The following is a 27205-nucleotide window of genomic DNA, read 5'->3' as shown; positions in this document are numbered from 1 at the left end:
ATAACCAACAACACATACAAGCTTGTTTAAGTGTGATCAGATGGTGCGGTAGCTCAACTGATAGAGCACTGCACTTGTGATGTAAAGGAGCGGGGTACGAGTCCTGAAGAGCACAAAAGTCAACACGTGAGCCCAAAGTGTCGTAGAAGCACCACAAAATGACATGGTTGTGTTTTCATCTCACATTTGCTTTTCATGGCACTATCGGTTAGGTTTAAGGTTTAGGGTAGGGAGGTCGGTTTTGTTGATTTAAATCTCGATAGAACATTAAACTTAAAAACCTCATCTGTTCGGGAGAACATTTCACTCGCTATTAGCGCCACACAGTGGACATTTCACTTCGGAACTGCGCTGAGACGTGTAATGAACCACAGAATTTTATTTAGCAAAAATGTTGCCACAGTCATGCAATGTTCGTTACATGGGAGAAGGCACTCATGAACTGCAATGTCAAAGCACCCAGCCCCTTGAGTCATAGAGTAAGATAAAAAAAATAAAAAATAAAATGAAGCTTTGAAGAAGAACATTCTCTATATTTTGGCCTTCCGTCCACACTGAGCCAGCGTTTTTGTCAGCGAAATGGAGCTTTTTGAAAACGCTCTCCCAAGTGGATAAATTTGAAAATGCCGTCTTTGCATTGTAGTGTGGACATGGAAGACAGAGATATATGAAAACGATGACCTATTTGTTGTCTTGTGGCGCAGTCTTGTGATCCATTCAACCCAAAACAATCAAGATGGCGGCCCATGTTGTAGCGGCATTGTTGTCATGGTCTGACCACTCTGATCCTTGTTTATTCATGTTGTGGTGAGGTCATGACAGTCTCCTCTGCCTGTGTGTTACGTGCATTTGCTTATTTCTGTGTCCCTCTCTCTCTTGTGTTATGCAAGTTCCATGTGGTGAATGCTAGTTCCATTACCCTTTGTCAATGGAGTTTACCTTAACGTGAGTGGCATCAAGCTTCACTGTTAACTGTTGAATGGCACAAAAGAGTGTAGACAAAGAGACATCATCTTTAGCTTTTTCCCCAAGGAGACATTTTGTAATTAAATTTTTTTATTGATTCCTACACAACATATATACAAGAGCCAAAAAACAAAACAAAAACAAAAACAAAACATATATATGGAATCATTCAAACATTTAAACCCTACAACCACCCCTCCCAATCCCCAACTCCGCCCTGACCCCTAACAAATATCCCTGTGGTCACATAAAAGTATATACACATGATTATAGACACACATAAAAATAAAAAGATTTAAATAATAATAATAATAATTACACGTCCAGTAATGTCAGGTGCCCCATTTCTCTATAAACAAATTCAATTTTCCTAGCCTTCTAAACGACCCTTCTTCAAAGGTCATCACCCTCCCCATCTCTGAGCACCACTCATGAAATGAGGTGCTCCAGCCGACCTCCAACCCCTTAAAAGAACCTGTCTGGCGATCATGACGCTAGATCCAACTCTTTATGTGCCTATTCTCAATGTCGATGACCGCCCCATTGCCCAAAATACAGAGTCTGGGGCTAAATGAAAGTCGAGTGCCCAATACATCACATACAAGACTCTAAACCTTCAACCAAAACTCCTGGATCTAAACACACCCCCAAAAGACATGGGTTATGTCTCCATCCTCTGATTGGAATCACCAGCAGGTGGGTGTGTCTTTAAGATCAAGCCTATACAATCTATGTAAAATCTTGAATTGCATAAGGCACACCCTCGCATCTCTAGATGCAGACTTGATGTTTTTTAGAATTCTAGTCCACTCTCCCTCCTCCAATACCAAGTATAAATCTTTCTCCCATAATCTCTTGATAGAAGTTAAAGCTCTGTCCCCCAGACTCTGAATTAGCAGGGAGTAATACACTGATGCCTCATGACCTTTTCCAAAAGCAGTAATCACCACTCCCAGAGTATCTGCCGCTTTAGGGGGGTGTATGCTACTCCCAAAAATAGTACAGAGCAGGTGTCGCAGCTGTACATATCTAAAGAACTGAGATCTGGGAATCCCAAAATGTTGAACCAGATTTTCAAAGGATCTCAACACTCCACTCTCATATAGGTCACCGAGTGCAGTAACGCCCCTCACAATCCACTCTGATCAGCAGAAAGGGTACTTATTAATACATAATTTGGGGTTAAGCCATAAACTCGAGGCAACATTTAAATAAATGTCTGAATTAAACACCCTGGACATTTGTCCATACCGAGTGTAAATGCGAGATAGCTTCTCCGATTAGTGTGATAGAAAGGCTTTGCAATGGCAAAATAGGGGCAAGAACTTCCTATTCAATAAAAAACCAGGGAGGGGCTCTCTCAGGTGGAAGCGACCAATGAGCCAGATGTCTGAGACCGAATGCATAATAATAAAACAAAATCTTGGGTAGGCCTAGCCCACCTTTGTCAATCGGCCTATGCATCTTACTGAAATGTAATCTGGGACCTTTCCCGTTCCAAATGAAGGACCTCACTATGCTGTCAAATTGCTTGAAATAAGAGAGGGGTACATCTATAGGGAGTGACTGCAGCAGGTAGTTGAATTTTGGAATACAATTCATTTTAATAATATTAACCTTCCCAATCATCGATAAATGTAATGAAGCCCACCTGTCCACATCGCTCAAAAACCTTTTTATTAAGGGGTCAAAATTATCTCTAACTAAATCACACAAATTTGCTGGAAATAAAATCCCCAAATACTTAATGCCCTGTTTGGGCCACTGGAAGGCACCCGGCTGAAAAGCCGTTATCGGGCAGTACGCTGTCAGAGCCAAAGCTTCAGATTTAGACCAATTTACTCTGTATCCCAAGAACTTAGAAAAGGAATTAATAATTCTGTGGAGGAAAGGCATAGTAGATCTAGTAGGGTCAGAGATGAATAATAAAATATCATCTGCATAAAGCAGCAGCTTATGTGCCACACCTCCCACCATCATGAAAATAATCCTCCTTTCTTTTCGCGGCTGCTAATGGTTCAAGGGCAAGACCAAAAAATAATGGGAAAAGAGGGGAACCCTGCCGAGTGCCCCTATCCAGAGTAAAATAATCTGAAATTAATCCATTTGTTTGTACCGCTGCTACTGGGTGTCTATAAAGTAACTTAATCCATCCAATAAACGTACTCCCAAACCCGTACATTTCCAAAATCTTAAAAAGATAATCCCATTCTACCATATCAAATGTCTTTTCGGCATTAAGTGAGATGGAAGCGACTGGAGTCTGATCATTCACCACTTACCACATGATATTAATGAAACGCCTAATACAGGTGCATCTCAATAAATTAGAATGTCGTGGAAAAGTTCATTTATTTCAGTAATTCCACTCAAATTGTGAAACTCGTGTATTAAATAAATTCAATGCACACAAGCTGAAGTAGTTTAAGTCTTTGGTTCTTTTAATTGTGATGATTTTGGCTCACATTTAACAAAAACCCACCAATTCACTATCTCAAAAAATTAGAATATGGTGACATGCCAATCAGCTAATCAACTCAAAACACCTGCAAAGGTTTCCTGAGCCTTCAAAATGGTCTCTCAGTTTGGTTCACTAGGCTACACAATCATGGGGAAGACTGCTGATCTGACAGTTGTCCAGAAGACAATCATTGACACCCTTCATAAGGAGGGTAAGCCACAAACATTCATTGCCAAAGAAGCTGGCTGTTCACAGAGTGCTGTATCCAAGCATGTTAACAGAAAGTTGAGTGGAAGGAAAAAGTGTGGAAGAAAAAGATGCACAACCAACCGAGAGAACCGCAGCCTTATGATTGTCAAGCAAAATCGATTCAAGAATTTGGGTGAACTTCACAAGGAATGGACTGAGGCTGGTGTCAAGGCATCAAGAGCCACCACACACAGACATGTCAAGGAATTTGGCTACTGTTGTCGTATTCCTCTTGTTAAGCCACTCCTGAACCACAGACAACATCAGAGGCATCTTACCTGGGCTGAGGAGAAGAAGAACTGGACTGTTGCCCAGTGTTCCAAAGTCCTCTTTTTCAGATGAGAGCAAGTTTTGTATTTCATTTGGAAACCAAGGTCCTAGAGTCTGGAGGAAGGGTGGAGAAGCTCATAGCCCAAGTTGCTTGAAGTCCAGTGTTAAGTTTCCACAGTCTGTGATGATTTGGGGTGCAATGTCATCTGCTGGTGTTGGTCCATTGTGTTTTTTGAAAACCAAAGTCACTGCACCCATTTACCAAGAAATTTTGGAGCACTTCATGCTTCCTTCTGCTGACCAGCTTTTTAAAGATGCTGATTTCATTTTCCAGCAGGATTTGGCACCTGCCCACACTGCCAAAAGCACCAAAAGTTGGTTAAATGACCATGGTGTTGGTGTGCTTGACTGGCCAGCAAACTCACCAGACCTGAACCCCATAGAGAATCTATGGGGTATTGTCAAGAGGAAAATGAGAAACAAGAGACCAAAAAATGCAGATGAGCTGAAGGCCACTGTCAAAGAAACCTGGGCTTCCATACCACCTCAGCAGTGCCACAAACTGATCACCTCCATGCCATGCCGAATTGAGGCAGTAATTAAAGCAAAAGGAGCCCCTACCAAGTATTGAGTACATATACAGTAAATGAACATACTTTCCAGAAGGCCAACAATTCACTAAAAAATTTTTTTTATTGGTCTTATGATGTATTCTAATTTTTTGAGATAGTGAATTGGTGGGTTTTTGTTAAATGTGAGCCAAAATCATCACAATTAAAAGAACCAAAGACTTAAACTACTTCAGTCTGTGTGCATTGAATTTATTTAATACACGAGTTTCACAATTTGAGTTGAATTACTGAAATAAATGAACTTTTCCACGACATTCTAATTTATTGAGATGCACCTGTATTATCAGAAGAGTCTTACAGTTGAAGTTGGCATCAGTTCATCCTCTGAAGTCCATTGTAAAAGATCAAAGTGATGTCTGGCTAGCACCGGCTGTAGTTTATCATCATCACTCAGCGACACATAGCAATGGAGTCCAACACCAAGCAGGAACGGAGCTGGATCTGGCCAGCTCTGGTAACCTTGGGACATGAATCCTGAGGTTGAGACATGGAAACAAATAGAATAATATTAGCGTAGATGCCATTTAATTTATTGCAGAATTATAGATCATGATAGATGTTTCTGGTTCAGGCAGACCTAACTAAAGCAGCCTAATTGTGAGTTGATAGATAAATTAGTTTATGCCTGGCTAAATAGATGAGTCTTTAGTCTAGACTTAAGAGTGTGTCTGTGTCCCGAACAGTGTTAGGGAGACTATTAGTTTTGGAGCCAAATTGGATTTTGATATTGTAGGAACTATTAACAGGCCAGAATTTTGTGATTGTAATGAATGTGATGGAATATAGCATGTTAGAAGGCCACTTAAGTACTGTGGAGCTAGACAATTCAAAGCTTTGTATGCAGTTAACAGAATTTTAAAATTAATACTAAACTCAACAGGTAGCCAATGTAATGACTATAAAATTTGGCTAGTATGATCATATTTATTGGTTCTAGTCAGCATTCTGGCATTTTGAACCAATTGAAGTTAATTTATTGAACTTGCTGGACATCCTCCCAGTAGTGCATTACAATAATCTAGTCTTGAGGTCATGAACGCTTGAATTAGTTCTTCGGCATCAGCAACAGAGAGCATGTGTCTTAACTTAATATTTCTGAGGTGGAAGAATGCTGTTCTACAAACATTGGAAATTAGATTTTCAAAGGACAGATTGGTATCAAATATAACACCTAAGTTCTTCGCTGTTGAAGACAATGTAACAGTAAATTTCGTCGGGTTTAAAAGAAATATAAAGTTGGGTATCGTCAGCATAACAGTGGAAACTTATTCCACGGTTCCACATTATTCCAGGGGAAGCATATATAAGGAGAAAAGCAGATGTCCTAAAACTGATCTTTGTGGCACTCCATACTTTTGTTTGATTTGACCATTCCTCATTTACACGTAAAAAGTGGTAGCAGTCTGATAAATAGGACCTGAACCATGCTAATGCAAGTCAACAAATGCCAACATAATTCTCTAGCCTATTCAAGAGAATGTCATGATCTATGGTGTCGAAGGCTAAGATCTAAATGCACTAGAAGAGAAATGCAGCTGTGATCAGAAGATAAGAGCAAGTCATCAGTAACTGATAAGTGCAGTCTCTGTACTGTGATGATGCCTAAATCCTGATTGAAATTGTTAATATATACTATTTCTCTGTAGAAATGAACATAGTGGGGAGGACACTAACTTTTCTAGTATTTTCGACATAAATGGTAGATTTGAAATCGGTCTATAATTAGCTAATTCACCAGGCTCAAGCTGTGGCTTCTTAATTAGTGGTTTGATAACTGCCATTTTACGAATGATAGCGTTGTGCAGATTGAGTGACATTAGCTGATCACAGCAAACAAGACACAAGGTAATGATCTGAGATGTCATTGCTCTGCGGTAGAATTTCTATAGTATCAACATCAACTCCATATGACAGAATTAAATCTAGCATATGATTATGGCGATGAGTTGGTCCTGTCACATTTTGTCTGACTCCAAGAGAGTTGAGAATATCGATAAATGCTAATCCCAATGTGTCATTTTCATTATCTATGTAAATGTTGAAGTCACCAACAATTAAAGCTCTATCTACAGTAACTACTGGATCTGATAGAAAATTTGCAAATTCTCCAAGGTTCAATATACTGTAGCAAGGGCAAAAGACGACAGATTTTTTCATTTATATCTGACGGTGTCACATTAAGCATTATTAGTTCAAAAGACTTAAACTTATATCCTGTCCTCTGAGTAACACCAAAAACTTCCATGTAAATTGTATCAACACCTCCTCCTCAACCCTTAAGATGAGGCTCATGTTTATAACAATAACCTGGGGGAGCTGATTCATTTAAACTAATATATTCATCCGGTTTAAGTCAGGTTTCAGTCAAACAGAGCACATCCAAACCCTGATCTGTAATAATTTCATTTACAATTCTGTAAATAGAAAGAGATCTAATGTTTAGTAGCCCTACCTTCATATGATGTTTATCTTAATTTTTTTTCTTCAAGTTTGACCTTAATAATTTTTTTTTTTTAATGATTTAGTGAGAATTTTGTGTTTGGTAGTTTGAGGAACAGACACAGTCTCTATATGATATCTAGGTGATACAGTCTCTATTATCATGGTCCTGTCAGTCTGGGTTTTTGTCTGACAGGACAGTGGCATCATTGTCCCATGTCTGTCTTGTGTTTCGTAGTCTGTCTTTGTGTGAGCGCACGGTTTCGGTTGTGTTCCCTGCCGTGCGCTCTTCGGTCTGTCTTGTTTCATGTCTGGAGTATGGTGTCTGGGTCCTGACTTTCTGTCTGGTTCGGTTTCGGTCTGTGTTGGGATCCGGACACTCATACTCCATGTCTGACTGTTACTGATGTGGGTGCATCGAGCTTATGTCATCTTGGCAGCATGCACTTGAGTCAATAGTTTATGTCTGTCTCTCATGAACACGGGTGCGCCTTGCATCGTGCTTGCATTGCGCTGCACGCCCGGGTCGTGAGCTGTCTTCACATTGTGATGAGGTTCGGTCACTTCGTTCTGTGATTTCCGATTTGTGTGGGGCCAAACTCTCGCACAGGTGTCCTGTCTTGCCAGGTGTCTCTTTGTCTTACATCATACCCCGCCTCCTTTTTTGGTCATTATTTGTTTATTAGTCACACCTGCCCTGTCTTGTTAACCTGTTGATTTCACTCCCTATTTTAGTCTCTTCATGTTTGCTGTCCAGTGCCAGTTCGTCTTGTTTACCAGTCGGTCTTGTGTGTCTAGTGTGATCCAGTCGGTCGGTCTTGTTTGTTCTTCATCCCATCCCTGTCCGGTTGGTCCTGTTTCCCCATTTCCCTCTTACCCAGCTCTGGATTTTTCATTTTCCCCTACGGGGTTGTTTATGTTTGTTTTCCCCCTTGTGGGAGTTTTATGTTGGTTTTAGTTTTTTATAAATAAATCCCCTTTTTAATTCTGCTTTTGGGTCCTGCCTCTGCATTCCTTGACATCTATGTGTTGCAGTTTCTGTGACCTGTGTGACATCTCAAGGCAGCTAGCAGACATTCCAGTTAACCAGTTTGTCTACTTCCTGACCTGGGCCCCAGTTAGTCAAATACTATTATTATTAAGACTATGAGTCAAATTACTAGAGAGGAGAGTGGCACCTTCCCTGGGGGGATAGAGTCTGTCTCTATTTCGCAGGTCATGTCTACCCCAAAAACTCTTCTAATAGTCTTTAAATCCTATGCTATTCTCCAGACACCACTCAGACATCCGTTCAGTGACACTAATCTACTATAAACCTTATCACCACGACGAGCAGGGAGGGGGCCAGTGCATATTACAGAGTCTGACATCATTTTTGCAAGTTCACACACCTCTTTAACATTATCTTTAGTGATCTCCGACTGGCGAAGCCGGACATCATTAGTGCCGAAATGAATAACAATTTTAGAAAATGTACGTTTACCATTAGCCAGCACTTGTAAATTTGATCTGATGTCAGATGCCCGAGCCCCCGAACTGCATTTAACAAAAGTGGCTGGAGTCTCTATTTCCATGTTCCTTACAACAGAATCACCTATTACTAAGGCTCTTACAACATGATTCTCAGTGGGTGCATCACTGAGTGGGGAGAATCGATTGGAAACCCTAACAGGAACGGGAGAGTGGTGTTGCTTTGCTGAGCGAGTATGCCGCCGATACGTCACCCAAACGCCCTGCTGCGGGGGCTCTACAGCCGGAACCAAAGTGTGTGTGTTGTTCACTGTACTACCGCATCCGAAACAGTATCTACCGACTTCACTTTCTCACTGACCTCCACTAGCGTTCGGATGCGTGTCTCAAACTCATTAACCTTCTCTGTCAGCCTGACTAATTCCTTATATTTAGCACATGTAAATCCCTCACTGCTGATGGAAGAAGCTATAGTAAACATGTGGCATGCAATGCAGGAAGAAATAACATGTGTGGATGCCATGACTTATCGCAATTGTTTGTTGTTGTTATGGTTGTTCATGAGCGGCGAGGGTTTGAGATCAATGTGGTTCCTGATCATTGAGACTGATGCAATAATCAGTTTAAAACGCAGAGAAAACAAATGCACGCAGTCGTGACGCGAGATGTAGACAAGCAGAAAAAAGAAACGAAAAAAAGAGAGAAACGGGTGTGCACAGTAAAATACACGCAGTTGAAACAGTAGAAAAGTGGAAAAAACCGAAGCACACGGTAAGGATAAAATGATGAACGTATAAGAATACGCAATGCTAAGCAGGCTAGCAAGCTACAAACACAGACTCGTGCAGCGTGCCGGCAGCAACCAGAACAGGAAGTGTAACTAGAGTGAGAGGAAAGGCCTGAGTCTGCCGATGTATCTAAGATGATACAATTATGAGATACTCATATGTGCATCAAATGTCAAGTGAATATCAAAAATAACACCAAGATTGTGCGCTTGAGTAGAGGGCAATACCAAGCTGTTATCTACAGTCAGTTTGAAATTTTTACATATGTGAGTGTATGCTAGTGTGCCAGTGAGGATAACCTCAGTCTTGGAGCAATTAAGTTTTAGAAAATTATAATGCATCCATATTTTTATTTCCTGCAAACACTCAGAAAGAACTGTTGAGGTGGATGTAATGTCAGACTTTGTACTGATATAAATTTGAGTATAATCAGCATAGCAATGATACCCCAAACCGCATTTCTTAATAATCTGCCCAAGAAGCAGCATGTAAATACCGAAAAGTATAGGACACAGGACTGACCCCTGTGGGACACCCTGACAAACCTGTGCAGTTTCAGATTTGTTGTTTCCCAGGACAACAAACTGGGAAAGATCAGTAAGATCTGAACCATGTAAGCACAGTACCAGAAAGTCCAAGCCAGCTCCCCTGTCTATCAAGAAGAATAGTATGACACACCATATCAAATGCAGCACTCAGGTCTAACAGAACCAGAATATTACAGGCTTCCGAATCAGCTGAGATGAGAAGGTTATTCATAATTCAAATAGGTCTGGGACGATTCATCGATGTAATTGACGTCATCGATTACAGAAATACGTCGATTTGCATAACATGCATCGGCGCGTCGCAATGGAGTAATTAAAATGGCAGCGCCCGGTTTAAGTATGGATTCCCCCGAAAAACAAGCTGCAGCTAAAACAAAAAACTTGTCTACGGTCATCTAAAACGTGGGAGTATTTTAGCCAGAGACCCAACAATGTGGTGCTGTGTAAGCTATGCAAATTGGAAATGGCTTATCACGGCAGTACAACCGCCATGAACGAACACTTGAAGCGAAAGCATCCCAGAGCGCTTTGTCAAGACGGCAGCAAGGCAGCACCGTAAGTCCTGTTTACTTCTTGTCCCCACCCAAGCATGACATATTAGTATTACAACACGTGTTTCTGTTAGTAGTAGTCACTTTAAATTGATTTTCTAAATGTTTCCTCATTGCCCCCATGTTAAAAGTAATTTCTGCACCGCTGCTAACGTAGGGTGACCATACGTCCTCTTTTCCCCGGACATGTCCTCTTTTTCGGCCTTAAAAAAAGCATCCGGCCAGGATTTCTAAATTTGCGAAAATGTCCGAGATTCGGCTTTAGTTGCATTATGACGTGCATCTGGTCTAATACTTCATTGTGCGCGCATATTTGCATTGCTTTAACCCCTCTTTGTAAGTCCCGCCTTCTTGCACACAATTGGTAGATTATAAGAGGCTTGCAGCAACTATTGGCCAAATTCCTGCCTGTCAATCTCTCCGCGAACGCGCAAAGCACTGTTGTGCTCAGCATCAAACAGTTGCTTGACAGCAGCAGCAAATGACAGCTGAGTGGAAACAATGCCCAAACGAAAGTGCAAATTTACAGAAGATTTGCACAAACAATTCCCATGCTTTCGTCCAGGTCGAGATCCGTGGGAAGCAGAATGTATGACATGTAAAGCTGTTGCTAATAAAGGTGCAAGTGATTTAGAAGCACACATTAGCTCTGCGAAGCATAAAGGGTCAGCAAAAGGTGAAAGATCATCAGGTAAATTAACGGACTACTTTTTGCGACCAGGTAAAATTGTTATCACATTGCTTCATTTTCCATGGCCATTCAAAATAATACTAATAGTTAATGAAGGTACACTCATGGCATCAAATATTTTATTTTAGTACATGGACATTCAAAAGAATGTTGGAAATGTTTATTTATTTATATATATGTGTTATGCTAAGAGTTTCTTTTTCACTGTATTAAAGTTTGCATTCATAGTAACACTGTTTTTTGTTGCAGAATAATGCCCTGCAGTGCACACTTTGTTTCTTGTACATTTGTTTGTGTTTAAGAGATGATTTAATAAAATATTGAAATATTAATGAGACAAGTTTTGTATATTTATTTTGGGTTATTGTTATATTAATCAAGTAATAATTATACAAAAATCTTTCGAATAATCGGCAAATTAGTCATTAGATTAATCGACTAATCAGAAAAAGAATCATTAGATTAATCGATAAAAAAAATAATCGTTAGGTGCAGTCCTAAACTCAAACCAGGGCAGTCTTGCTATTGTGCTCCGATCTGAACCCAGATTGAAAAGGTTCTAATAGCTTGTTAAGGGGCAGATGACTGTGCAGTTGTGCCACAATGACAGTTAAAGGACCTTAGCCAAAATTAGCCTCTTAGCCTGTTTCTAAGACTCAAGAGACTGTAAGCCAATCTTGCATAGGAGTAAGAATGTGGTGTGGAGGCATGAACTGGCATTTGAGGGATGCTAGAGAAAGGTTAAGGGGCCCTTCAAGTGTCCAGCCAAGTTAAGTGTGCACAGCTATGGGGCTACCTAGGGGACCAATCCAAACAGGTAAAAAACAAAAATATAATCCAGTCAGGAAATAGTGCAAACAAAAGCAAAGAGAAAAATATAATCCACAAAGAAAAAACTTGCATAGAATAATCCACAGGGAAGAAACACAAGAACAGATGCACAGGTAGCTTGTCTTAAAACAACTCAACACCAAGCACTGAAGCAAGGGAATAAACCATCTTAAATACACATAGGGGAATGAGACACAGGTGACAGCAATAATGATGACTCAGGGAAAAACAACATAAGAGAGACCACTGAGGCCCTCAAGTGGCTAAAACAAAGAATAACAAGTCCAAAATCCTGACAGGCTCCACCTCACAATTTACAGGACTCGAAGGATCTGCTGCTAATTTTTTGGTGCCAGATACCACGGGACACCTTCAGGGGTTTTGCAAAGTCAATGCCTCGGCGGGTCGGCGCTGTTTTGGTGGCACGCGGAGGACCAACAGCATATTAGGCAGATGGTCATAATGTTTTGGCTCATAAGTGTATATATAATAACCCTGATTTTTAATCACAACTTTCATGCTTCTTGGCATGCTTTCTACCAGTCTTTCACATTGCTGTTGGGTGACTTTATGCCACTCCTGGCACAAAAATCACATTCCAGAGGTTTTCAATGGGGTTCAGGTCTGAAGATTGGGTTGGCCATGACAGGGTCTTGATCTGCTGGTCCTCCATCCACACCTTGATTGACCTGGCTGTGTGGCATGAAGCATTGTCCTGCTGGAAAAACCAATCCTGAGTTGGGGAACATTTTTAAAGCTGAAGGAAGCAAGTTTTCTTACAGGACAACCTTGTACATGGCTTGATTCATGTGTCCCTTCACAAAGATGAATCTGCTAGATTCCAGCCTTGCTGAAGTACCCCCAGATAATTTCCTTACTGTGCATGTGAAAAAAACGTAAGATGCGTGGCCCAGCGTTATTTCCATTTACGGTCTGAAATGCAATTGTCCTCGTGTTCCACCGTCGATCAGCAATCCAGAGTAAACGTCCCGTCACCTTTGAAGGAATGCAATGTGAAGGCTGTACAAAGTAACATTTATCTTTAACAACGCTATCAAAATGAATAGCAGGCACAACAACACCATTACAACATGGGCCACCATCTTGATTGTTTTGGGTTGAATGGATCACATGACTACATCTCATGACAACAGATACGTCCTCAGTTTCAAATATCAGCATTTTCCCTGTCCACACTACAACATGAAGATGGCATTTTCAAATGTATTCACTTGGGAGAGTATTTTCAAAAAGCTCAGTTTTCAATGGACAAAAATGCTCTATCAGTGTGAACAGAAGGCCAAAGTGTATGTTTCAAATGAAAACATATTAGTGTGGACGTGGCCTAAGAGTGGCAAGATTTGTAAAAAATAATGAGTTAGAACCAGTGGTACAGAAATGACAAAATTCATATTACATTTCTCATTTTATCTAGTGTATCCGAAGACCCCCACCCCCGAATGCAGCAAAAATAAACTCAAAGCACAGAAACTCTTCACTCCTGCTACATGATATAGTGCAGCTCACACACCCACTTTGCCTTCTCCCTTTTCAAAATTTGTTGGGATGAAATACATACATTTCTACACCAACATAAATGAAACATCTTCACATTTACAAGATTTAGTGCATATAAACATTTATTCACATCAGATATTAGAGCAGATTCCACAAAATAATTTTGTCACATCAAGAAAATGTATCTGCGCTTCGTACAATCAGTAGAGACTGGTCAGCAGTAGGCACCAAATACATAGTTTTCTTCCCATATACATGTACACACTGTCAAAATTCTTTAAACACAAATCACACACACTTACACACAAGAAATATCAATAAATAAAACTGTAAATGACAATCCTCTGCCTCAGGATGTCAGTAAGTGCAGTCTACTGGGTTTGGGCAATAAATCAAGATTTGAATCTAACAATGCAAAAAAACAAAACAAACAGGTTTACACATAAATGTAATTTCTTTCTGGAAAACTGCAGAACTGTACGCACCCCTGACGCTCTCATTCTGGAAAATGACTCTTTGTGACGGTAAGCCTTATTATAAAAATAATATTTGACTAAGCTTCAATTGTTTTGGTAAAGGTGCTGTTCTTGTGACACACAGAAATGTGTGAATGTCTAAACTGTCTAAAATGTCGTGACGTGACCATGATGTAACCAGCATGTTTAGATGAGAGGTAGTCTGATGTTCAAACCATACAGGCTTAAAATACAATAATAGAGTATAATAATCACTACAGAAATAATAAACATCTCTTAATAAATCACATTACAGAATGGGAATAAACAAAAGCATCTTAAACTAATGATTTCCACTGGTTATATACTGTAGCCCTACGAAGTCAAGCATGACACTTGTGTAGCATAGTTAACTAAAGGTGTGCAAGGCGAGCCATACATGGGCTCAGTTATCTAAAACTAAAGCAAGAGACGAAACCCCAAAAAGCATTGAAAAGCATGTGTCCCCAAACATCATTTAACTGTACTTACATTCACAGCAAATGTTTGCAGTAATTGAGTTATATAGAAAAACATTCTATTTCCAATTGTGCAGTTCTTTTAGTAGGAATTCTTTATTTTGGTGCTTTTTTGCTAATCAGAGCACAGACACATTCATTCAAAATCAACAGAAGGATGAATGCGTTCAGGTCAAATATTTTGCTCTCATATCACACTCATTTCACACATCTAAAAATAGAAATACATTTTGGATTATTTTAGGATCCTAAATGTCACATATAGCTTTTGAACTACATGTGAAGTACATTTAAAGCTTGGGCACAAATGTCTGCCGGTGAGCATTTCAACCCATTCCAGCACATTTGTGTGTGTGAAGATGTGATATGTAGAGCACGTTTAGGTTGACCTTTAATCTGGGGTCTGATTAGACCTTTGACAACAGGCCTGACTCTGGAGCGCTGGCTTTAATGATGTTCTGAATCTCTTTGAACTTTGGATGTTCTTTATCAGACACCAGCTGCAGAAGAACCGATTCACTGGTGGTGATGATGATTCCAGTGCGAGCCAGACGCTGAAGACCACAAGAAAAGCACAATAAACTTATGCAATATTAATTGCCCACCGGAGCTCTATTTTTCACAGAATAATACTGATATTGGGGGCTCCAAATTTTCATAGTTGGCATTCGCGACTCATTAAACTTCCAGAATTTTATGCATGAGGCAAAATATAGGGAGGGACTTGATTTTATCCATCAGGAATCGATTGGCTGGTTTAAAGTGGCCGTGTCTATTATTGGAGAATGGAGTGAGATCTGAATGTGAGTTTGTAGTGGATTGTGAAAGAGAAAAAACACCGGCACACACTTTTCTAGCATTCTTTGCTGAATTAAAACTATAAACAGAATTAAATGACTCTATTGGTGAGACTCTAGAAAGGCTGCATTACCTACAACAATAGCCTAAATCTGTGTCTAAATAGCAAAATCAGTTGAGATTAACCAATAGCCCGCATGACCTAGGTGAGTGTTTCACTACACATTTTGGATGTCTCCTTTATCTAACACATCCGATTTGACTGATTAGTTCATTAGTAGAGGCTCCATGATCTGAGTCAAATAAGGGAGACATCCAACATGTGTTGTGTTAGTGGTACTCCAGGAAATGATTGAGAAACACACACTTAGGTGTCATCATCTGAAAAGTAATTTCAGAGCTGGAGTTATTACATTTTCATCACATAAAGAAGAATGTGCATTGTAATACAGTGCATTCATTATAGAAACCATGTGTAAAGATTATTGTGAATAATATAGAATTCACTCATGCTGTCAGGTGGCCAAAAGTCTGGAATTATGTACAGATTTTGCTGTTTCTGAAGGAAATTGGTACTTTAATTCACCAAAGTGGCATTCAACTGATCACAAAGTATAGTCAGGACATTACTGATGTAAAAAACAGCACCATCACTATTTGAAAAAAGTCATTTTTGATCAAATCTAGACAGGCCCCATTTCCAGCAGCCATCACTCCAATACCTTATCCTTGAGTAATCATGCTAAATTGCTCATTTGGTACTAGAAAATCACTTGCCATTATATCAAACACTGCTGGAAGATATTTGGTTCATTAAATGAAGCTTAACATTGTCTTTGTGTTTGTTTTTGAGTTGTCACAGTATGCAATAGACTGGCATGTCTTAAGGTCAATATTAGGTCAAAAATGGCAAAAAAGAAACAGATTTCTCTAGAAACTCATCAGTCAATCATTGTTTTGAGGAATGAAGACTATACAATGATTGAAATTGCCAAAAAACTGAAGATTTCATTCAAAGGTGTACACTACAGTCTTCAAAGACAAAGGACAACTGGCTCTAACAAGGACAGAAAGAGATGTGGAAGGACAGATGTACAACTAAACAAGAGGATAAGTACATCAGAGTCTCTAGTTTGAGAAATAGACGCCTCACATGTCCTCAGCTGACAGCTTCATTGAATTCTACCCGCTCAACACCAGTTTCATGTACAACAGTAAAGAGAAGACTCAGGGGTGCAGGCCTTATGGGAAGAATTGCAAAGAAAAAGCCACTTTTGAAACAGAAAAACAAAAAGAAAAGGTTAGAGTGGGCAAAGAAACACAGACATTGGACAACAGATAATTGGAAAAGAGTGTTATGGATCTTAACCCCATTGAGCATTTGTGGGATCAGCTAGACTGTAAGGTGCATGAGAAGTGTAATCTTCTATAAGACATCCACATCTATGGCAAGTGCTACAGGAAGTGTGGGGTGAAATGTCACTCTGAGTATCTGGACAAACTGACAGCTAGAATGCCAAAGGATCTGCAAAGCTGTCATTGCTGCACATGGAGGATTTTTTGATGAGAATTCTTTGAAGTAGTTTAAGAAGTTCTGAGTATTTTTTTCAAATTGTAATAGTAATTTTTCATGTCATTAATGTCCTGACTATACATTGTGATCAGTTGAATGCCACTTTGGTGAATAGAAGTACTAATTTCTTTCCATAAAAGCAAAATCTGTACATTATTCCAAACTTTTGGCCGCCAGTGTATGTCACATATACATTCAGTATGTCAGTTGGTTTGCACTTTCCATATTTCTTTTCTACAATTTCTGTTGCAATCAATCAAATACTAGTCAGCTATTAATAAATGAAAGAGGTCCCACTGTCTTTTATTTTCATTCCTAAAGTGAACAGAATTATATGGAGTTTGAAAGTGCAGATTCATCTCACCTCTAGTGCAAACATCCTGTCCATCATGCTTCTGGAGGACGTGGCGTCAGCAACAATGTGCACTTCAAACCCTCGTCCTATCAGATCCAGAGCAGTCTGCTGAATGCACACGTGCGTCTACAACACACAAAACACTCAGTCAGCGTTCTCTATAGACAAATATGACATGTCATGACAGAGTTGGTAGATTTGTTACCAAATAATGTGATCACAGGCATGAGTGGATGGTTATTATGTTCACTGTCATCATCAGATATCTTGCTATGAATAGAGAAAGTTAAACTAGAGCGGTCACCTCATACTTTCAGTTTTCCTGTCATCTGTTGATTGAACTGACCTCGACTCCAAACAGCACAACACTGCGCACTCCTGGAATCTCAGCCAGCACTGTCTCCACCTCAGGAAGCACCATGGAGAACTTGGTTTTGGGGAAAACTATTTTAGCGCCGGTCAGGTCCATCTCCTGCACTGTGCTGCCCAGTCCTTTAGGGTACTGCTCCGATACCACCACAGGAATACCCAGAATACGAGCTCCCTGCAGCTGGACAAACACAACATCTTTATTTCCACAAATCTGAAAATATTTTCTTATCATAAGTGACTTGGACAGCACACTGACTATCAGCATCAATGGCACAAAGGTGATTGTTTATGGATCAGCACTTCTGGGAGTTGTACCAATAACCTAACCAGCCCAGAGGTTCAATGACAATGACACAAAGAGTGTTCATCAGTTTTACCAGCCTCTGTCCCACACTGATGATGTCACCAAAGTATTTGATGGCAGGTCTGAATCTCTCCTGCATGTCACAGCAGAAGAACACTGTGGTGGCAGGTGACAGGTTTCCTAATGTCGTGATCTACAACACACACACACTTTAATCACAGCCATGAAATCAGAAGTATAATGAAAAAATAACTAAAAATAGTCATTGTGTTTGTAACACATCTATGATGTTGACTTATTAAACCAGGACTAGACTGGAAACTATACAAAACAAATCTTAATGGTCCTAAAAAAAAAGACTTCATTTTCATCATGACATGATTCTGATATTAATATGCATTAATATGTGTTGACACTGTTTTCATGTCTTGTTATTGTAAGTGAAAGTACCTGTAACTGAACATTTGATCTGTGTTCACATTATCAGTGGACAGGAGATTTATAATATGAATACATATGACGATAATAATAATTTGCAGTGAGTTGCACATCACGCATGTTCGTGACTCACCAAAGCGCATCTTTCATTTTAAAGTAGAACTTTGAAACGTGTCTGTTAAGATTGTTCATAAATCAAGCATAATGTTTCTAGAGAACTGAGAGATGACTATTAATTCAATCTCATAAAACACACACTTTAACACACACTTCCACTGATTAGTAATAGAGGTCAAGTATGAAATAATATCTTACATCCATCTGCACGGGCACTAATCTGAGCCGACATTTCTCCGAGATCGCGAATCCCTTCGGCAAATCAATGTACTGACCCCATTCCTCGGAGAAATACTGAATCACGAATTTACGGTGGACATCGATCTGATATCCGTACATGGACAGAAACTTCTGGATGAGCACTTCATATCCAGAGCTCACGGGCACGGACGAGGGCCGAGAAAACACGTTGAACGACAATAACACGGGGACGTGATTACTGTTACTGTGAGAGTCCGCCATGATGCTTGTGAATTCTCATATGAATTCATAGTGATGGACGACTCCATAATGAATCGTTCGAAAGAATCGGTTCCCCATATGAATCCCACTGAACGGAGCTCGTACAGTTATAATAATAATAATAATAAAAAATAAAAAAATCTTTTTTTTTAAATGTATTATTTTTTATACATGTGTTCGTTGATGATCCGCTGAATTATTCCAGTAAATTAAAGCAGACATGTAAATTGTCCAAAATTACATTTATTTTTTTGTGATTGGGTTCACATCAGACACTTGAAATGCAAAACTGTTTCCTTGATAACATGTTAAAAGCCCAAACAATTTAATTAGGCACTAAACAACAACATTTGACCTCCTGTAAACACTTCTGAATAATGATTGGAAAGATTCGCTCAAGCGATTTCAAATGATTCAGTGAAACGAATAGTTCAAAAGAACCAATTCGCTCAAATGAATGATTTAAAATGAAAATACATTGATCGAAGTCGCCCTACATAATATTTCCATTCAGATGCAGCTGCAGTTATAGGTGACGACAGCATTCATCTGTTGATCAAGTTTAAGACTCGTACAATAACAACCTTTCTTTTATCACCATAAAAGTATTTTTACAGAAAAATATTCTGTAACATATTTGTATCTACAAATGAATAATCGAATTAAATCCAAAATAATAAAATGTATAATTAATAATACAATTTATTATTAAGCCAAACTGTAATTACAAAGTCAAATAATAAAAAAACACACAGTAAATGTTACAGCCAACATTCTGGATCGTGATATGGCTTTCATCCTCATTATCATGACATCATTACAATACATGTCTATAGATGACAAGGTATGACACACAATAAAAGAAAATGAATGTTCCCAGCTTAGATGAATAAAGTGTTGAAGAGGTAACATACATTAGGTCATATGGCTAAAGCAGTCATTTCTGTAATGCTAAATAAATAAGAGCAAATGCACCTGTCTAAAATGTGTAATTGAGTTTCCATCTTTCTTACATTAGTTTATAACAGGCTTATTCCACACACAGAAAATGGATTATGCAAAGCTGAATACACATGAACTAAACCTGCATTTAATATTACATAATTACAGTAGGTTAATTAAACTGATTGACATCACTGCATATATTTTTCACTTCAATGAGTGAAGAAAAAGGTTTTAGATTGTATTTTTTCCCAAACACAATTCACAGTGAATCTCAAATGTTTAAAGTGCCCCGTATTAGCAAAAAACTAAAGCACAAATACAATAAATCAAACGAAAATTAAATAATGGTAAATTATGTTGTATGATGTGAACAAGCAGATACAGGTGCATCTCAATAAATTAGAATGTCGTGGAAAAGTTCATTTATTTCAGTAATTCAACTCAAATTGTGAAACTCGTGTATTAAATAAATTCAATGCACACAGACTGAAGTAGTTTAAGTCTTTGGTTCTTTTAATTGTGATGATTTTGGCTCACATTTAACAAAAACCCACCAATTCACTATCTCAAAAAATTAGAATATGGTGACATGCCAATCAGCTAATCAACTCAAAACACCTGCAAAGGTTTCCTGAGCCTTCAAAATGGTCTCTCAGTTTGGTTCACTAGGCTACACAATCATGGGGAAGACTGCTGATCTGACAGTTGTCCAGAAGACAATCATTGACACCCTTCACAAGGAGGGTAAGCCACAAACATTCATTGCCAAAGAAGCTGGCTGTTCACAGAGTGCTGTATCCAAGCATGTTAACAGAAAGTTGAGTGGAAGGAAAAAGTGTGGAAGAAAAAGATGCACAACCAACCGAGAGAACTGCAGCCTTATGAGGACTGTCAAGCAAAATCGATTCAAGAATTTGGGTGAACTTCACAAGGAATGGACTGAGGCTGGTGTCAAGGCATCAAGAGCCACCACACACAGACGTGTCAAGGAATTTGGCTACAGTTGTCGTATTCCTCTTGTTAAGCCACTCCTGAACCACAGACAACGTCAGAGGCGTCTTACCTGGGCTAAGGAGAAGAAGAACTGGACTGTTGCCCAGTGTTCCAAAGTCCTCTTTTCAGATGAGAGCAAGTTTTGTATTTCATTTGGAAACCAAGGTCCTAGAGTCTGGAGGAAGGGTGGAGAAGCTCATAGCCCAAGTTGCTTGAAGTCCAGTGTTAAGTTTCCACAGTCTGTGATGATTTGGGGTGCAATGTCATCTGCTGGTGTTGGTCCATTGTGTTTTTTGAAAACCAAAGTCACTGCACCCATTTACCAAGAAATTTTGGAGCGTTTCATGCTTCCTTCTGCTGACCAGCTTTTTAAAGATGCTGATTTCATTTTCCAGCAGGATTTGGCACCTGCCCACACTGCCAAAAGCACCAAAAGTTGGTTAAATGACCATGGTGTTGGTGTGCTTGACTGGCCAGCAAACTCACCAGACCTGAACCCCATAGAGAATCTATGGGGTATTGTCAAGAGGAAAATGAGAAACAAGAGACCAAAAAATGCAGATGAGCTGAAGGCCACTGTCAAAGAAACCTGGGCTTCCATACCACCTCAGCAGTGCCACAAACTGATCACCTCCATGCCACGCCGAATTGAGGCAGTAATTAAAGCAAAAAGGAGCCCCTACCAAGTATTGAGTACATATACAGTAAATTAACATACTTTCCAGAAGGCCAACAATTCACTAAAAATGTTTTTTTTATTGGTCTTATGATGTATTCTAATTTTTTGAGATAGTGAATTGGTGGGTTTTTGTTAAATGTGAGCCAAAATCATCACAATTAAAAGAACCAAAGACTTAAACTACTTCAGTCTGTGTGCATTGAATTTATTTAATACACCAGTTTCACAATTTGAGTTGAATTACTGAAATAAATGAACTTTTCCACGACATTCTAATTTATTGAGCTGCACCTGTATACTGTACACTGTAACAGTGGCAGTCAGATTCAGTCTGTGCTGTTGAAATATTCAGCTGTGTATCTATTACAAATAATGACAATATTACACATCAACACATTCATTGAAATAATTCACTGGTCTGATCAGTACAGCTTATAGAATGATTGGCGTAAAAAATGAGCAGTAGGAAGACGTCATGATGTTACGTGTCCAGAATTTAGTTTTGAAATCCATTGTAAAGATGAAAATCTCTGTTAATTCTTATGACGCAGTTCAAGGGATAGTTGAAAATTCTGTGATTTACACAGAGAAGGATGTTGTTCCAAACCCGAATAACCCATATTTCCTTCTTCTGTGGAATACAAAAGGAGATGCGAGACAGAATGACAGCCTCAGTCACCATTCACCTTCATTTGACCTTTAGTGTTCCACTGAAGTAGTTTGGAACAACATGAGGGTGAGTAAATAATGACAGAATTTTCATTTTTGACTGGAATCGAGTTGCGTTGTGTGAAGTTACAGCATTAGAGTGAAAGTACACTTCATAACAAACAAATAACAGTTACCGCCATTTTCACTATCACCAAATCTAAAAGCGCAATTTCCTTCATAGCCCACACACATTCATTTCCACTTTAACATTACTGCACTACTAAAACCACATGGCTGCAGGGTCGAAAGCAGTTTGTTCATCTAGACTCAGATTAATACCCTCTTTTCTATGTATTAATTATCCATTGACTAAATAACATGGTGTGTAGCTCCCACAGACTTGAGTGATGAATAATTGACACTGGACGCTGATCAAATATACAGCAGTACAAACGAGCACTGATGTCACTCAGAGTGTTGTTTTAAGGGCTAGAGTTTCATCTGACCATTCTGTATACTGTCATAGATGCAGCTGGTCAGAGGAATGTAACAATTTTGTGTGTAATCCAGGAAGAAGAGCGGATCCGTGATGATGGAAGGGTTGAAGCCACTCTTCACCAGACCAAACTTCTGCTGCTTGAACGTGCTGGTCATCTCCATACACTCCTACACACAGATGTAGAATCAAATGCATATTTGAGCATGGAAATAATGACACAGTTTGGGCACATATATTGTTTAAATCATTGTGGTCTTTTAAACAGAAGGGGGAAGCACTGTTCAAGAGATCTAACACAGATGTCTCCATCAGAGAGATACCGTATGCAGCACTGTCAACGCAGCTCATGAGATTTAAAGGGTAAAAAGGATGTAAACAGGATCAGTTTGGCCACTAGAAGGGGCTGATGCACATTATGATATAAAAAATAGGTCAATGAAAAATAAATAAAAAAAGTGAATTCTTGTTGAGCCAATGCTTCATTCCTGAATGTTTCATGTGCTCAACTTTGTCATCACTTAAAGACGTTGGATTAAAAACAGAAAAAGGGGCGTTCACTATCGCAAGACCTTCTGACATTTAATTGTGCAATTTCTGATATCAGTGATAAGGTTTACACTAAATAGATAATTCTTGATTTAAAAATGACATTATTATTCATGGGAATACCCAATTTCACATATCAGCTGTGTACTTCTTATTAGTAAAAAATGATCATTTTTTATATTAATAAATACAGTTACTACCATAGTACAAATATCCATTCTGAAAATCAACAATTAAATTACAACAAGTAAAAATGCTAATTTGTTATACCTATAAATGTATTTCAGCAGATTTGGTATTTCAGATTTCAATAAATTGATGAGCAATAAAAGATATATCGTAACATGTTTTTTGTTGTAATAACATTATAAATTTCTGAAATTAACATTTTTGCTTTACATAATCCAAATGATCAAAATATAAAATATCAAACATTTGCATGTTTATAAGTTGTAATTCAATTGTTGATATCAGAAATGGATATTTGTGAGGAACATGGACGCCATGCGAGGACTGACATGTTTAAACGGTGATCTCTGCGCACTTTGCTAGTTTTAACACTATTAATGTCATAAACCAGTGAGATTCGATACACTCTATTCCATAACTGTTCTAGGAGGACAATATGTCAAAGAATTCAAAGTCCTCGGGCTCTGGAGACATTAAAAGACACTTACACCCCCGAGCAGGCCCCGAGACAGGGAGTCGATTTGGCTGAAGAAATGCAGGAAATTCAGCGAGAAATGTTGAACATGTCGGCAATGCTGATGAAGGTCGTTGCTGACTTGGAGAATCTTGCTGTAATACATCGATCGATCACTGCCATGGAGGTGAAATTTACTGAGATCGTTACAAGAGTAGGGGATGTTGAGAATGGATCAATTATCTGGAGTCATCAGAGAGGGAATTATCTGCTAACCCGCTAGCGACCAAGGTGGATTTGGAGAGTGTCTGGGAGAAGTTGGAGGACTTGGAGAACCGTAGCTGGTGGAATAACATCCGTATTGTTGGAATTCCTGAGGCTGAAGAGGGTCAGGATATGGTGAAATTCCTGGATGGGCTCTTTCCAAGTATGCTCGACATAACAGGCCATAAGCTGGAAATTGAGTGAGCTCACAGGTTTCCGGCTCGGTGATCCACTGAGGGAGACAAGCCCTGATCAATTCTGGCTAAATTTCTGAGATCATCCGATAAAGATCTTGTGTTATGTGAGGTGAGGAGTAAAGGAAGGCTTTCTTGGAAGAACCACAGCATTTTCTTGTTCCCAGACTTTGCGAATTCGACAAGAGAGAAACATGATCGATTCAAGGAATACAAGAAACTCTTACATCATTCTTCAAGAAATGCATCTTTCTCCGCAGGAATCTGAAAAATTTGGGAAGATATGGGGTGGTCATGTTTTCTTTAGTGTTGGCTCAAGTAAGAGCAGGGGAGTCATTATATTGATAAATAAACATCTACAATTCAAATGTCTCAAACAGATTAAAGATAAATTAGGGAGAGTCATTATTGTTTTAGCCGAAATTCAGGGGCAAAGTCTGATTTTGGCTAATATTTACGCACCTAACGTTGATGATCAGGGCTTTTTTATAGATCCTGAAGGGATATTGCAAGCCGCTGGCACCCCTCATGATATAATATTGGGAGGAGAATTTAATCTTTTGATGGACTCAGTCCTTGATCTTAGTGAAGTAAAAGTGTGCATGCCCCCTAGAGCAACACTGACGCTTCACAGGATGTGTAAAAATCTTGGTCTTACAGATATTTGGAGACTTATGAACCCATCTGGTAGGGACTATACATTTTTTTCATCATAAGATTTATTTTAGAATAGATTTTTTTAAAAATATCAAAATCTCTCATTTCATCTGTTGTTGATTGCTCAATTGGAAACATCTTAGTCTCAGATCACGCCCTGGTGAGTTTAGAGGTGTTGCCACATATGGAGAAAAGGAAATCATATAGTTGGTGCTTTAATGTATCCCTTTTGCAAAATCCTGAATTCCAACAAATGTTAAAGGCTGAAATCAGTGTTTATATGGAGACCAACTGGTCCTCAGTATCCTCTGTAGGTGTGGCTTGGGAGGCACTTAAGGTGGTTCTTAGGGGCCGGATCATACAGTATGCCTCATTCACCAAAAAATCCAAAGCACAAGAACTCGTGTATTTGGAAGGGAATATTAAAAGTGCCGAGGCAGAGCTGAAGCACTGAATGTCATCTTATGGCCTCAGAGAATTGACCCGACTGAAATACAGATATAATACTATTTAGTTGAGGAAGGTGGAGTTTTGGCTATTCAGGGCAAGACAGTCATACTTTGAGTCGGGGGACAAGGCAGGAAAACTCCTGGCTAGATACCATTCCCTCAGTGAAATCTGCTGGTGGTGAAATATTTACCTCGGCCATTGATATTAATAATGCTTTTAAAGAATTCTATCTTGATTACTATAATTCCACTGATGACTGAGCAAACAAATTCTCTTGATTCTGAGATAACCTTTGAGGAGCTTGGCAAGGTAATTAAGGCCTTGCCTACAGGCAAGACTCGGGGGTATGTGATTACCATATTGATATAAAAAAATTATTGTTTTTACAAGAAATAAGTGATTTTAAGTGAAATATGCTGATTTGTGAAATTTGAATTTAACTAGTAAGGAATTAATTACAGATATCTGTGTGAATGCACAGAATTACAGTCTTTACTAGTTGAAATTCCATTTTTTGACATCAAGAACATGTATTTCTGCGAGTAATAATGTAATTTTTGATATCATGAATTAATGTTTTTACTAGTGCAAACCTAATTACTGATATAAAAAATGAGCATTTTTACTACTGAAAACTTGTTGACATCTATAATTTATATCCTGCACGTGATTAAATGTCAAAAGGGCTTGCGATACATTCACACCGAATGCACAAAAAAACAAGCTAGACAAAGTGCCATGAATAGAGCAGAATGCAAGTGTGAGACATGTTTTTTTAAGTTATTTTTAATGTGGTTCTACAATATGTGGCACCCCTGCACGAGATGGGGTGCACCAGTCAAAGATATCCTGTCTAGTGCATATTTACATAAGAAAACAACTGAAAAACAGCAAAAACACATTTATTGTAATTGGCCCCAAAGGGTAGTGTAAAGCAAAACAGTGCACAAATACAACAAAAATTATTTTGAATGTTGCCACTGATACACTTTTTTGTCTACTAAATAATTAAACACCTTTTCATTATTTCTATTAGGCTTTTTACCATCCAGCTTTTACATATAGATAATAAATACATAATACTTAATAAAAATGTCATTAAATCGTCCACATCAAAGTGTCATGATGCACGAACTGGTCTGTTATACTTATGCGCAACGTAGCCTATGAAACCAAAATATAAATCAATAATGATAAAATTAATCATAATATTAACCTCAAAGACCTATGACATTACTTTAACATTCTGTGTTTGATAATGCACTGAATTGTACTGTATACTGCTTATGTCAACACTACATACATGTATACTGCAAGCTATTATTTTAAAAAACAAAATGTCAGTCTCAGTCACAAGCTCAAATCTGACGAGCTGCCTTCTTCACAACTTGTGTGAGTCAGTGTGCACGTCCAGCAAGAAAGTTCCCACACAGCTACAATAAGCACTTCTGAGGAAGAACTAGCCACTGCAATTCACAAAGTTTACCAGGTTAGTGGCATTGCATCTTTAGAAATCCTTTAAATCTTTAATCCATTAGCAAAAATGTAGATTTACCTTGTTTTCAGATTCAGTTTAATCATTTTATATTTGAAATAGTCATTTTATTTTCACTATTAAATTTTGTTTTTCATTTACTTACTAGTTTTAGGAATAGAACTGTTTCTAGGCTTTGTCAGATTTAGCACCAAACAATACGGACAGAGTTATCTCCAAACAATAGCTATGTACACACACACACGTGCACACACACGCGCCTACACGCGCCTACACACACGCCTACACACACACACACACGTGTGTACACTCACACAGTCACTTACACACAGTCACTCACACACACACAAACACACACTCACACACACACACACACACAGTCT

General features: G+C 38.8%; 2 protein-coding genes and 1 pseudogene across 2 annotated transcripts in view; all 3 read right to left on the bottom strand.

Annotated features, from left to right (window-relative positions):
• The window catches only part of LOC127433385 (uncharacterized), a 257954-nt gene that overhangs the window by 217311 nt on the left and 13438 nt on the right, over positions 1-27205 (bottom strand). The window lies entirely within an intron of this gene.
• Positions 11011-18806, bottom strand: LOC127433382 (isochorismatase domain-containing protein 1). The gene is made up of 5 exons (XM_051685243.1): positions 18543-18806; positions 17863-17982; positions 17460-17663; positions 17123-17239; positions 11011-14941 (listed from the first exon to the last, which is right to left on the bottom strand). Exons 1-5 carry the CDS (start codon positions 18804-18806, stop codon positions 14795-14797), a joined length of 852 nt encoding a protein of 283 aa, XP_051541203.1. The 3' UTR covers positions 11011-14794.
• LOC127433381 (long-chain fatty acid transport protein 6-like) overlaps positions 21846-27205 on the bottom strand; it is a 55538-nt pseudogene continuing 50178 nt past the window's right edge.

This window comes from Myxocyprinus asiaticus, chromosome 43 (assembly GCF_019703515.2).
Source record: "Myxocyprinus asiaticus isolate MX2 ecotype Aquarium Trade chromosome 43, UBuf_Myxa_2, whole genome shotgun sequence".
Lineage (NCBI taxonomy): Eukaryota > Metazoa > Chordata > Actinopteri > Cypriniformes > Catostomidae > Myxocyprinus > Myxocyprinus asiaticus.
Note: the sequence above shows the minus strand (reverse complement) of the source record. Positions and strands in the feature narration are given on the sequence as shown.